This window comes from Eutrigla gurnardus (assembly GCF_963514095.1).
Source record: "Eutrigla gurnardus genome assembly, chromosome: 14".
Taxonomy (NCBI): Eukaryota; Metazoa; Chordata; class Actinopteri; order Perciformes; family Triglidae; genus Eutrigla; species Eutrigla gurnardus.
In genome coordinates, this window is record NC_139937.1 from 803,329 (window position 1) to 818,503 (window position 15,175).

The 15,175-nt window shown below is 41.8% G+C and overlaps 1 protein-coding gene across 5 annotated transcripts in view; it reads left to right on the plus strand.

The window, feature by feature from the left end:
- LOC311024687 (CREB-regulated transcription coactivator 2) overlaps positions 1–15,175 on the plus strand; it is a 93,081-nt gene that overhangs the window by 16,581 nt on the left and 61,325 nt on the right. For all 5 annotated transcript variants that reach the window (XR_014598316.1, XR_014598317.1, XR_014598318.1 and 2 more), the window contains exon 2: positions 12,896–12,997. Coding sequence is in view for 1 of the 5 variants with exons in the window: in XM_084027211.1 (XP_083883337.1) it covers positions 12,896–12,997 (102 nt within the window). In the remaining 4 variants the exon portion in view is untranslated. The remainder of the gene's footprint in view (positions 1–12,895; positions 12,998–15,175) is intronic.

Sequence of the window (15,175 nt, forward strand, 5' to 3'; positions counted from 1 at the left end):
TGGCATGTTTCATTTTGTGTAACCAAACTTGGGTCGTGTAACTACTCACGTAACCGTATTTAAATAGGGACAACGTGGAAGTGCTTGGTCGCTTCTAACTTCACCCCCCTTTGGATCCTAAGGAATATACTGGGCCAAGCTACATGCTAGCAAATTAGCGCTGCACGGAGTGCGCGCAAGAGCCATTGAGTGCACGCACAGAGGAGAGGGAGGTATGTATCACCTCGTCTAAGATCAGAGCAGAACATAGTTCAGTATGGAAATGCGGTGGTGTTTTCCTTTAAGATATTATAGCATGCATTTGAATATTCGTATAACTGTGAGTCTTCGACTAAATCCAATTATGTTGGAGTTAAGGCAATTTGTCATTTCCAGGCCAGCCGAAAAGTTTAACAGCTAAACAGTGCAGTCCATGCTTTCCTGAGCCGGATGTGGCTAACGCTAATCGTTAGCCACCTAGCTAGACGTTAGTGCCTTGATAACATTCAAGCTAGACTCAGAAATTGTCTTTGTATGCCAACTGCCAACACACTGTCTCAAAAACAAACGTTATCGGAAACATAAAATAGATGCATTTCACTCACCACGTCTTTGTTGGATGCCTCACCGGCGTGCGTGGGCACAGTCAACAATGCCGGCAGGTGGACTCACTCGACAGCCAGAGACGGAATTGTGTTTCCGGTGACGTCAACTGGGCCGTTCTCGCGCTCTCTCTCGCGTCTCTCGCGCTCTCTCTCGCGCTCTCTCTCGCGCTCTCTCTCGCGCTCTCTCTTTTTGGTTCAATACGATAAGTGGCATGTTTCACTCTCTCTCTCTCTCCCTCTCGTGCGTCTTTTTTTCAAGTCTAGCGGAAGGGGCGGGGCTAGTTAGTGTGTTATGTAGTGTTTGGTGTCATTTTTTTGTGAGTCAATGAGGAGACTGCTGAATGTGGAGCAGCTCTTCATTAATAAAAATGTTTTTCTGGTTTTCACAGTAAAAAAATCTAACTTTTTCGTTCTCTGATTTTATGTTTTTTTTGTGATTTTAGGTCCATTGTGTTCAAATGAAAAAATAACTGTACAGTCACACATATGAGGTTGTGCTGAAAATAATGACACCAAAGGTAGGTCAAGGTAAATAGTTTTTAAGGTTAAATATAACGGCAAAATCAAAAATAGTTAAAAAACGGCCAATTATACCCCAGACCCCAGAGGGTTAAACAACAACTCACTCAAAAATATCTCAAACTTCATTTGAAGGGTGGTTAGTCCACCCTCACATTATGTGGCCCAGCGTTCTGATTTGATATGTGGGCCGAAAACTACACTCAACAACTGGCCCAGATCTTGTCTGCCAGAGACAAGACTAGGGTTGTCACGAGACCAGAATTTCAGTAGTCGATACCAATACCTGTGAATTTCCACGATTCTCGATACTAATTCGATACCACAATTAAAAAAAAAAAAAACAACAGGACCCATGTACTTTTAAATTCACTAATTTATTGAAAACTGCTTCAAACTGTCAAGTATTTAACACCACTGTGCTTTAAGATCTTTTTGCACAGAATTTAAATTGCAGTACCAGCTGCCAACAGACCTATAGTCATCCAGTATAAAAACAAACAATACTGTGCTTATAAATATGGTCATGAGGCACTTTTTGCATGTCGGCTTGTTTGAATCAAGAATTGCTCCGGATTCATCCGCCTCGAATGCAAAATCCCACACGCGACTCTTCGCACCTGTCTTGTCGACGAGCCGACGTGTTGTGCTTTCGCTCCCACCTGCTGAAGCCATTTTTTTCGAAGACGGCAAGTTTTCTTCTTCAGCGCCGCTTACTGCTCTGTGCTGCTCACACGCGTATACTGCCCCCGTCAGTTCCGCCAAGAATCGACACGGCTCGCCGAGTGAAAAGTTGTATATTCGGTTCTGACTTTACCAGAAAAAAGCAAGTATCGAATTATTTTTTTCGTGTCGGCATCGAATTGGTACCGAAGTATCGGTTCTTGTGACAACCCTAGTCAAGACAGTGCCACCATGTTTGGTTCACATGCCTTATGCCAGTGCTGACTGAATGCCACCTGTGCCAGCTTCATGCCAAATCTGGGCCAAATGTCACTGCTATGTGGGCAGTGACACGACACTTTGTCGGCTAAGGATGTCATGTGGAATGAAGACGTTTGTTCTAGTCTTCTTACACTTGAGAGATGGTTCGTCCTCAGATGGTGGACAGACTGTGTTGGTATCCTCCTCTGACTCCTCATCACTTTCCAACACCAAGCTGGACATTGCCGACATCTCCTCCAGCTCCTATTCACACCGGGACTGCCTGGCTGCTGCGGCCGCTTGACGCTTCTCTCGCCGTTTCACCTTGAGCTGCTGCTTCTTGTCCAAAACACCAAATGTGGCCACTCTGTCGGTCTTCATGCTGGCCAGGAAATCTAGGTCTTCCGAGTTATCTATCAGCTTTTCAACATTTGGAGGCCACAGCGGAAATGTGGCATCAAGTCTGCACTCCATTTTCTCAAGTTGTTTTGCTGTAGCCTCACTGGAGCGCTTGGCCTTGGAGATTTTCCAGTTTGTTGTTGGCATTAACCAAGTCTACCAACTTGTGGCACGTGCGCTTGTCGCTCGCCATAGGAATGTTGGCCTTCTTGTAAAATGGCCGCACCTGCTCCAGGACAACCTTGGCTGCCTCAAACTGTGTCAACGCTCCATCTGCACCAGGTTGCTTTGAAAGCATGCAGCGTAAGAGCTGACGACCAGTTGGCAGCTTGGCGCCAGTGATGATGCCATCCTCACTGGTGATGCTGGGGCCCAGACCAAAGACCAGGCTGCGACTGCTAGTCTGGCAGGGACCAGGTGGTGAGGGCAGCATCTAAAGAGAGATGGATCCTGCACTCTTAGAAATAAAAGTGCTAAGTAGAACCATATAAGGTTCTTCGGCTTGTCCTCATAGGAGAACCCTTTTTGGCTCCAGGTAGAACCTTTTATAAAGGTTCCACATGGAACCCTTTTGGAAGGTTCTACCGAGAACCCCACATAACGGGTTATACCTAGAACTGTGTGTGTAAGGTTCCACCCAGAACCCCCATAAGAGGTTCTACAAAGAACCCATACTGGGGGTTCCACCAAGAACCCTTTCATTTTCCAAGGGTTTCATCTAGAACCCAAACAGGGAGTTCCACTAAGAACCCTTTCATTTTTCAAGGGTTACGTCTAGAACCCACATGGGGAGTTCCACTAAGAACCCTTTCATTTTTCAAGGGTTTTATCTAGAACCCACAAAGGGAGTTCCACTAAGAACCCTTTCGTTTTTCAAGGGTTATGTCTAGAACCTACACAGGGAGTTCCACTAAGAACCCTTTCGTTTTTCAAGGGTTTCATCTAGAACCCACACAGGGAATTCCACTAAGAACCCTTTTGTTTTTCAAGGGTTTCATCTAGAACCTACAAAAGGAGTTCCACCAAGAACCCTTTCATGTTTCAAGGGTTTCATCTAGACCTCACACAGGGGGATCTAAAAACATCCCTTTTCAAAGGTTTTCACAAATAACTGTCTTGTCCTCTGAGGGTTCTATAAAGAACCATATTGTATTCTACAGATCAGATACGTTTATTATATTGTGGTCATTTTATCATGTTGACATTGAACAAACATTCAAAACATTTTAATGAGAAAAACATTTATTTAAAGATAGTCCAACTGTGTAGGTCCCAGGGGAGAACAGGTCAAAAGTCAGCATAGGTCCAGTGGAATCAGCAACATGACAGGCCAGACACATCATGCTGTCTAGTCGTGGATTTGTGTAATCTCCAGCAACGGTGACATGGCAGAAAGGGGAGACAAAAAAGAGTTTTAGTTCCATCAATCCAAGGTGCATTTACTGTGCTTATTGTAAGCTATCTACAAACAATAAAATTATGCATGGTCCAATGAAAGGAATCAGAGTACATACTGTAGTTATCGTGACAGTGGAACAGAATCATGAGAAAGTGAGGGAACCCAACAACGTTTTCACATTGATTTAAATAATGATAAAATATTTTTCAGTGTTATGTTACAAGTACTCAAAATGTTACATATTGTAACAATAATGGAAATCTCAGCAAAACCCTCTTTTTCAAGCCAATGGCACACTTCGGCTTTCGTCCAAGCTGTGTGAGTCATTTCTACAAGAAAACAAACAAACAAGCAAACGAACAAAACATAACAAGAAACAACTGCTTAGTCCACCTTTCACCATAAAAGTCCTCAGCTAGGGTCAAGCATGCTGAAATAAGATATTATATTTAGCTCACCTTGATTCTCTGAAGTTTCTTCTGTTCTCTCTCTCTTCTGTTCTTCTTTGTTCTGTTCTGTTCGCAGTAATCACTATTGGTATGTCACACCTGGTTTGTAGAGGGGGAAGACCAGACTATATGGTGCAATCCATGGGACAACCAGCTCTTAACTCACACATGACAGCAGCCATTCTGCCAGCTCACAGGCCCAACACACCAAACCTTGCCTTTCCCCTGGGAGATCAAGGTTCAATTCCCGGCATCAACAAACCCTGATGTAGTAGCCCCAAAGTCAGTGTTACAATATGATTTTTTCATCAGTTAAGGCTTGGCCTCTGACATCAAAGACCTTTCTTTATCACTGAACTTTTGTGCAGCTTCACAACTTGACTAAGCCAGTAAGCAGGGTGCAGCAGCCATGGGATGAGGCCGATCATGGAAAAGTATGAGTAGGAGACAAATACATGAGTAAAATTGTCTGTAAAATAAGTGTTTAATTGTCTGTCTAACTAATCTACACATCATCTCAGTAGGCATTAACATGGTCACTCTTCATCAACCAGGCCTTGAACTCACAACTTCAAACTGTATCTCTAGATCACGTGACTTGTAACAAACTTTCAAAAGCCTTTGTCCAGTGAGTAGTATAGCTCACTTAGATGCCCCAGAAAGAGGGGTTATATCCTTGCTGTAGGGACCCAGGGTTCAATTCCCCTTCTTTGCTGTGTGTCAATTTCCTCCTGAAGAAGGGGGTAGTGTAACTAAACTTTATAAAATAAACACAATTATAGCTGCTGCGCAGCAATGGGTCGGGTCCGGACTATTTTTTGGCAACTTTAGGCAATTCTGAGCAACAAACAGGAGAATAGGAAGGCAAGACAGTTGACATTGTAATGTTGCACAGTTTGCACCAGTTGAGGCTGAAATCCACAATTTCTGGAACCAAAGACCATTGTCTATCACACCGAGCTAATTGGCAAAATGGCAACTCAACTGTGGCTTCACAAATTGAGTAAGCCATTCACTGTTGCGCAGGCAGATTTGAAAACACTGTAAAAAAAATAAATAAATCCGTTTTTGGGATAAAAATTCTTGTCAAACATCATCTACCATGACTCTAAAATGTTGTACATTTGTTACACAAAGACTACCAGGTATTTTGATATATTACCACTATCACCCTTGCTGGGGCTTGAACCCACATCGTCTGGCACAAAGAACCAGCTCCTAGCCAACTGAGCTAATTGTCTGGAAGTGCAGTCAGCAAGGTATGATATCTGTCAACATGGGAATTGAACCTGTGACCTAAAAGCAAGAGTCACAGTTTGTACAGACAGAGCTAAACAGACACATGATCAGTTCACTCTGTCTGACCACTGACATGAAGGAGCTGTCAACCTGGCTGTGTGAGTGAGTGTGGCGAGTCAGAGGAGGCCCTGATCTACACATTCTGCTGGATAGCTCAGTGGGTAATGGTACAGATTTGGAGGGTGGGGGTTAAAATCCCAGTCACAGCTAATCTTTGCCTGGGTCAACAAGATTGGCTGATGAAGGTCTTGCTTTCTTATAATTAATGGTTGTGAAAATAATTTGGTAACAGAACATTTCAGTTTCAGGACTGCCATTATTTGTATGTCTGATCAGAATGTGTAAGGTGATAGACTAGTATGGTGGACCTGATGACTCCACCCAGCTAGCAGTTTAGCTCAGTCACTACTGCCAGTGACTTTAGACTGGGTGGCAGTAGTGCTGTGCGATATGGACAAAATATTATATCCCGATATAGCTAATTTTATATCCCGATAACGATATATATCCCGATATAGTATTTTTTCTTAGAATTATATATATATATAAATAAATAAATAAATCACATCTTAGCACTATTTTTGATAACCATGTGAATGAAAGGCAAATGAATGGCACTTTCTTCTTTCCTTTTATTCGTGACTTTTTGCAACGAAAACTATTACAAGCTTTTATGTAAATATAAAAAAAGAAATATCTTGGGACAGCCAGTAGGCCTCGCAGCCGTCCGCCAATCCCCACAGGATGCGTTTGAGTCCGCCACGGCACAGTCCGTCGTTCGCGATAAATACGTAATCGCGCGCTGCAGTTAAAGATATGTGTAAACACAGCAACCAAGCGATACAAAGGTCAGTGTTCCCAAGGAAGGAGTACAATACTTTTTTTGACGTAGTCAAGTGGTTTTATTAACACAAGTGTTTTATTTTGAAAAGTTTTATTGTTGAGTATGTACCGAACTTCCTGTTTCGCTATATTTTTAACTGTGCTGAATTGCTGCGCCGTGGTCCGGCATCCGCCAGAAATAGAAGTCCGTATTTGTTGCGGAGAGCTGCGGACTGCCGGAGCTGAGACGCAGCGGACACGCAGCGGACACGCAGCGCAGCGGACCTGGTGGGGATTGACCCATAGACTAAAGTGAAACGTATCTGCTCCGCTGGCGTGGCGGAGACGCAACGCAGCGGAGACGCATGCAGTGGAAATGCGTGTAGCAACAGTGCTAAACAAGTAGCCTACACGTTAAAATTACGATATAAACGACAGAGGGTTATATCCTACGGTAGACATTTTTATATCGTACTATCATATATATCGTAATATCGCACAGCTCTAGGTGTTCAAATCGCAAGATGGGCAATTATGTTGCAGTTTGATCAACAGGATCTGGAGAAGAACAAATAAACAAAAAAATGGATATGAAAAGTATTTGTATCAGTAGTCATAAGGAATTGTATTTTGCACCATTATTGGTAAGTGTTATCAGGAAGTATGTCCCTAGTGACACAGGATCTTATACCCATGCTTTCAACAATCCCAACAAACTCTTTCTTCCAAAAACGGTTCTCTGGATCAAAATAGTTCTTACTGGAACCCTTAGCGTTACCAAGAACCCTTTTAAAACCTTTTATTCAGGAAAGGGGTTTTAAAGGGTTCTCTCGATCAAAATGGTTCTTACTGGAACCATTAGTGTTACCAAGAACCCTTGAAAAACCCTTTCTTCGGGAAAGGGTTTTTCAGAAGCAAATGGTTCCAGGTAGAACCTCAGCCATTGTGAAAGAACCCTATTGGAACCCTTATTTCTAAGAGTGTGGGGTGGGGACAAGGATAGTGTTTAAAATCATATCTTAGCATATATCACTCAATTATGATAAACCATGCTTGAATAAGCCTAAAATTTTAGCTGTACATTCTCTAACATAGTCTAACTTAATCATTACAATGATAACTTACCGTTACATCACTACCAGAGTAGCTAGCTGTGTTCGCAAATATACCTTTATTTAAAATGTTAATGTAACAACTACAATGCTACTCGCAATAAACATGAGACATCAATACTCTGAATGTGATATTGTCTAATGTCTACTCTAGAATACTGTTGATGTTACGCGTAATAGCCTAGCTAACATAGCTAGCTAACTGTGGTTAGCAAACTGTTGCTAGCTAACATTAGCTAGATGTAATGAGCACCAAATACCTATAAATATGACTACATTTCATTCAAAGTATGGAAATATACAAAGACACCACTAGTAATATGTAATAAGAGTATACATACCCAACACACATATTTAAAGATAACCTCAGTTTTCTTGGGCAGTAGGGCTGGGAATCGATCCGAATTTCCTGGATCGATCCGATTCCGATTCATAAGGTCACGATCCGATTCGATCCACGATTCGATCCGATTCGATTCGATATCGATCTATTTACAGACATAATGCAAATAAATACTGTCCCATAGACAAAGTGGCCCTCTATATTAGAAAACTACAAGAACCCCTGTACCCAGTCTTTGACAACCAGAGACTTGTGAAATGCCATACAGAGAGAGAGAGAGAGAGAGAGGGAGCAGGAAAAAGAAGCGGGGCGAGAAAAGTCGACTTACCTGCTTTTGTTCTGTCTAGTTCGTCTTTGTCCTCGTAACGTCTGAATCCGAAGTTTTGCCAAACATCAGCCTTCATTCCAGAAGGTGATTTTAGTGGTGCCGCTTCAGCCATCTCGCTAGCTTAAGTTTCGGTTTCGGTTTCGTTAAGCCGGCACTCGCTTTTTATAGTGCGCCTTGCGCGTCAAAGAAAATAGTGCCTTTAGTCACCTGGAAAAGATCGATCCAGACATTTTTGGATCGATATCGTGCTTTTTGAGCGTGAATCGATATCGGATCGCGGATCGATTTTTTGAACACAGCCCTATTGGGCAGCAGTCTTTGTTCCGTCAGAGCTCTACGGCGACCATTGAGCACTGTTTACCACAATCCAACAAAAACAGCTGTGCGGTGGCACCCCTAAATCATCATGTATTGGAAAAATATTTTGCATGTGTTGTTTCTACATATATTGGAACACTTTTAGCACCCAGCCATATCAAAATTCAAAAATTGGGTTTTTTGATGCACCCTAGACTGTGTATGTATATACTTAAAGTATAACAAAATGTACAGTCTTCAATATTATGCTATGTTTGTTCATGGTTTAAGACATTAAAAGCTGCTTTCAGCATGTTCAACTCACATTCAAGGACTTATTGCCTCTGTAACTACAACTGTGGTACATTTTTATGTTTTCGTAAGGCTAAATTTATCAGTAGCATTTAGTCACATTTAGGTAAATGGTAAAAAACACAATTCAATTGCCCTGCTGTGATGTTTATTAGTTGACTATTAGGACATGCAGTACCAAAGACGGCCACAAAAACCCTACCAATATCAGGATTTTAAAAAATCAGTGCGGCAAATTGAGGCAAAACACCCTCCCGATTTTTTAATATGATTTTAACAAGAATTTGATCTTTCAAAAGTAGTAAGTTTGGACCTGGTACTTGTTGTCAGTTTTTTGGAATATGACTCTGAAGTTGGGCAAAGATGTGTTCACTTCCATTTTTGAGCCTTAATATCTGTGAAACTAATAATCTGAGAGAGACCATATTTTGTAGTGTTGTGGAAAAATGAATCTGCCCAATAAAGATCAACAACCAGAATCAGCTTTTTCTCCGAGGTTTATTCCACTAAGTATTCTCATCTGCAGAGGAGGTTCACCCCTGCCTTCTGATGCAAAGGTTCAGAATCAGCAGGAACGACCCTGAGTCCAACAACAATCTCCCTTTTAAGGAGGAGGAACCAAAGGACGGATCATGTCCTATCTTACAAAGACAAGATGTACAGGCAAGGTCAAGATTTACAGAACACAGCAGCATAGTCCTGAAATTATCTTATGTCAATGTGGCACTCATGTTCATATCATCTACAAACAGGCATTCATTTTCGTCATAGCATAACAGTCAGATGAGGAGATGCGGATCGAGTCAGCCTGACAAATATTCTGATTATAAAGTACAAACATCCAAAATTCCCATTACAGTAGAATGTTTAAGGTAACACCAGAGATAGAGGCAGAAGTGATAGAAGTCTTTTATCTGCAAAAATGGGAGCTCAGCAACTCTTTAAATTTGCTACTTAATTTCAACAAGGAGAAGTTTAAGTACCTACCATACTAGGTTATCATTGAGCTACACCCCTGATATTCCATGTCTGGAGGCTATTAGTAACAGATATACACTGTAGAAATTTTGAAGGCCTGCTTCCAATGTCTTGGATAATAGATATTAGTGTCTTTAACTATTATCCAAGAAATTGTGGAAGCAGTGACATAATTTCACAAAAACGTCACCATGGTCATCTGAACGTTCAACAATGTTTCCAATGAACCAGTCATCATCATAGATACAGGCAATGTATTTTCCTGGCTGGAAAATGTAGTTTTGTGGCTGAGTGTTCTGCCTCCAGGTGTTCCGTATCCAAGTGTTCTGAATTCGATTGTTGTCCTGCATCGACATTAGTGCTTTGACTTTTGCCCAAAAATCATATTCGAAGTTCGTTTGTTTATTAATATTAATATTCGAATATATTTGAATATTTATTTATAATATTTTGACCATTAAATGCCTTCAATAAGACCTATATGTTATGGTATGGTACTTAAGTTGTATACGTTTTGTCCACCAGAGGGCAATGTATCAGTCAACGTCAATAGGCAGGCAACGATGTTTTCCGAACCTTTATTTATTTAAGGTCAGACACAAGCTGTGTATGCGGTTCGGTTTCATCAAAATAAAGATAAATAAGCCATCAAAAAGCCTAAAAACAAAACCCCATCCTACCAGCCATTAACGGCCCATTAACAAATTATTTCGCTCACATAAAGATCTGGCTGGCTGCAGTTTATTTGGCTACAGACTTTTTTAAGTTATTCACCAAAAATACCAGGTGATTCACATGTTCAGACATTATCGGGGCCGTCAGTGCCAACTGTTAGTCGGGGTTTGTTTGCCTATTTACCGGCAGCATTCCGGGCGGCGCGTCTTAGAGTTTACGTTTCTCGGGACGCAAACCAAGACGCTAACGTCACCTATAGGAGCCCAGATGACCAATGATAGCCTTGCTAATGAGCTCGCGATTCACACAACTTCACCAGGCATGAAAAAGCCTCGGAATCTGAATTGAAAACAACGTTCAAGCAAAGACATTTACAAAAAACAATGCCCATAACAGGTTTGAATATTAAGGGCTGCCTAATATTCGTTCGAATATATATATATTTTTTGATATTCGAATTATATTCGAATAACGAAGTTCGGAGTCAAAGCCCTAATCGACATCTGTGAATTTTGTATATTGTATACTGTGATATCCTTTTCAACCGTATATTATTTTTGGAAATTGGTATAAAGCAATGATGCGATCTTGTTCCTCTGATCGTTTTGGCCGAGGCGGAACGTCTCTCCACTTCGTACGTTTCCTCGTGTTTTTTAATATCTTCTGCATTAACAAAGAAGAATAATGTTCTTAATGTTTTCTTTTGCCCATTGAAACATCTCCATTGGTGTCAGAATATGTTTTGCATCAGTGGCCTGCAGACTTGCTTGTGCTGCAAGTTGCTTGTCACAGGCGGGTCTCTTTCATCAGGGATAAGGGGTTAATTTGTGATTTTCAGGAAATTAATGGCCAGCAGTCTTAATATTGTTGCTACTGACTTTTCAGTATCAGAAAGCACTGTCCTGGTTTACATAAGACATGTTATTAATGTTCATGCACTTTAATGTGTCCAGCTGGACAGTGTTTATTCATTTGTACATTGTACGAAGTTTTGGAATTTATTTTTTATGCATATTTTTTCTTTTTCAGTCACATATCGTGATATATCGTTGATGAAATTTCTTGCAATATATCGAATATCGCAGATATCGTGTATCGTGATATTATCGTTATCGTGGGCCAAATATCGCCACAGTATCGAATCGTGAGTTACCCGTATCGTCCCACCCCTAACTATTAGTTTATTATAACTATTATTATTAATATAAGTGGGGGACTATTCCTCAGCCTTCCTTGGTGTTTTGGGTTTGACTAAAACCCCGTTCACATACGTCGCCACTCGCCCATCTCTGAGCGACAACTGTCAATGAATGTCAATGTCAATGGCAATGCTTTATTTTTGGATAGGGACAGTGCACATTAATGAACATCGATAATTACATATCTCTGTAAATATGCCGGATTATAGCAAAGATGCTAATTTGCATCCGTAGTCCCTACTAAATAAATATGTGAATGTGTTCTAGCGGAATGTGGTCAGGACAGGCGATGTGATGTGGGCGGGGACGGAGAGAAAATAACTTTAACTTTCTGCGATGCGAGTGTAGTGAGTACCAATTGGAATGTAGAATAGAGATGATTGACAGTTGATGTCAACAGAGAGTTCCACAGAGAGTTGCCGCTTGAAACTAGCCGCCGGCGGTGGCAGTGAGTTTTTTTTTTTTTGCCAGTGAGTAGAATTCAGCGAGAAAGCGAGTAGCGACCTATGTGAACGGGGCTATATGCGCCGTCAAACTCGCCAGCTGAGGGGGCGTCGGCGTGGGGGATGCCTTGCCATGGCAACGGGGGAAAACAGAATGTTGATACGCCAAACCAGCCACGAGGATTTCCCCTTATAATAACAGCTGCTGCCCTCCTGTTTAGGCCTATCATTAGAGCCGCTAGTTAAGTCCATTTGCCTTGATAAAATAATTTTGGGCGAACATCGAGACTATGGCGGCTGAAATTAGACTACGGCGGTGCCGGTGTGCGTCAAGTACGTCTGGCGTCAAGCGCGCCCTCACGTGGACTGGCGGGGAATTACGGGTTCAAAACGCAATTAATTGCAATTAATTTATTTTAATCAAGTAATTTCTTATCGACAATTAATCGATAATCGATTAATTGTTTGCATCCCTAAAGGAGATAAAAAACTACAACTGCCATTTTGGTTTCACCTCGCACCTAGGTGCGAAGTGCAACGTCACACAACTGGTGCCCTATTGGCTGACAACCACAGGTACCCCAGGGGGTCCCCGGGAGCAGCCGTGAGCTATATAAACCGGCGCCGCCTTAAGAACTCTCTCTTCCATCGCAACACCACGTTGCAACAGGAGGTGGAAGTCAGCATATATACACACACATATATATATATATATAAATATTTTAATCATTGTTTAATCATTGTGTAAAATGTATTAATAATACTCTTCAATTTTGTTATGTCTTTTCTTCTTCTTTGTCTTTGTCCCGTCAGCTTCAGGCCCAGAAGCTCCGTCTTGCCAGGAGTCAGGGTCCATACTATGGTGGTTCACTACCCAATGTCAACCAGATCGGCCGGAGCCCTCAGGACTTCCAGGTGACTGACAACAACCATACTATCATTGTATATTTCTTTTGTTTTTATTGAACTTTTTTGTTACTGACTGCTGTAGTGGTATAACTAATAATCTTACTTGTTTTTTTACTATTTCTCATTCTATAACTACAAGAGATGGATGATCCATTTTGATCTGATTCTGGTACATGTACTTGGATATCTGCAAATACAGATATCATTCCGATTTCAGAGCTCTTTTTGGCATAATGTGCATTTAATTTACATTTTGCATTTAATGAACATGTATTTCAAAGCAATTTATCAGAACAGTCACTTAAGTAGGCTTCACAAACAAACAGGTGGGTGCAAATTGCTATGGAAAGCCCTTTAATGTTTGAAAACTTGAACAAATCAAGTGCACAGTGCGTATCAACTACTAGTAGATTTCTATACATGAGTTAAAACGACCAACTTCTTTATAAGTTAATATTTGAAAGTAAAGTGCAAAAACTGTGTCGAGAAATAAATATCTACACCAGGGGTGTTAGTCATACAGCACATAGGCCAGAGCCTGGAGAAAAACATGTGTTTAGGACATTTGCTGATGTAGCAACCTACTGGAAACATCACTTCCTCTTATATGGTGAAAAAGCATTGCCGTGGTAACGACAATCATGGCATCCTCCCAATCGTCAACAGCAAAGGCTTCTGTACCAAAATTTGAGGTGGCTCAGGATACGCAACGTGGGTGGAGGGGCTCAGGGTACTCAGGGTGGGTTGAAGGGACCTTGAGTAGGGGCTCAGGAGGCCGGGCAGGAGGGCGACCTAGTGGGCGGGGCCGCTCAGGAGGCGGAGCAGGAGGACGACCCAGCAGGCGGGGCCGCTCGGGAGGCCGAGCAGGAGGGCGACCAGGCAGATCGGGCCGCTCGGGAGGCCGCGAAGGAGGCCGACCCAGTGGGGCCTGAAGGCTGCGTGGAGCAGGCGTTGGGTGACGGGTGAACCCCTGGAAGGCTGTGTGGAGCAGGCGTCGGACAGTCCCCCAGCATAATTAAGCTGTGTTTAACAGCTTAATTAAAAAAAATGAAAACGTGAAGAAAAAAAATCTCAATATTTAAAAAAAAATCTGAAAATTCAAATCCATGTAACCCACAGAAGATGGTTTTACAAGCGAGTAATAATAAAACCACCAGGGCTCCAGACTATCCTTTTACATTGGTTACACTGGTGAGCCCAACTTTTTCATTTAGCTGCACCAACACATCATTAAGGTGCACCCAAAGTGTTTCACTGCGCCTTTTGCACCGCAATAATACACATATTGTACCTTTTCTTTACAGTTTCCATAGACACTGGTAATTTCTGAACACATTATGTAAATGACTATAAACAGGAATAAAGGTGCAAAAAAACGATCAACAGTTGTCTTCATTTTTGTCGCTAAAGTCACTCTGCCTGATTACTTTTCACCCAAGAAGAGACGGTGCGTGGTCAGAGCCAATCGGAGACAAAGGCCCGGCCCTACTCTGCCTCTGATTGGCTCAGACCGTGGTATTTCTTCTTCTATGTTTGCTGGTGGGGAGAAAAAAAAAATTCACCCATGGACAGACCTGGGGCCCGTTTCAGAAAGCAGGCTCAACCAACTCTGAACCTAACCCTGAACTCTGAGTTGACCAACAGACATTTACGGCCCGACTTAATGCGTATAACTGAATGAAACGGTCGATTGATCTAAAGTTGATAATGTTTCCGGGTGTGTAGTGTGTAGTGTGACACTGTGGTGTAACGGTTAGCAACGGAAGAAGCAAGGTGTTCAAACAGTCATTTTAAATGGGTGTAATCCCACAGGGACAACAAGAATGTGGCTGCAGCTGAAAATTAAGCATAATAATATTGCGCAAATAAGGCATATGATTTTAATCATATTTCACATGTTAAACAGTAAGTATAAGCGTCTAATTCAACACAGAAATGTTCTTAAACATTTCAGAAAACTCCAATTCGCAAAAAATCTAAAGAGCTCTGCAAAGAATCTGGTCGGGATTGAAATGTTGAAAATGTAAATCGGTTGCTTGTGAGGAAAAATGGTAATGGTAATTCTACTAAGCAATCAAAATCCTCTCCTGACGTAAAGCTGCTACAATCACTTTTATTTCCCTATCGATGGTTGACGAGGAAAGGACGGCACATTTTTTGAGTTCACACTCTTTCTGGAACGGA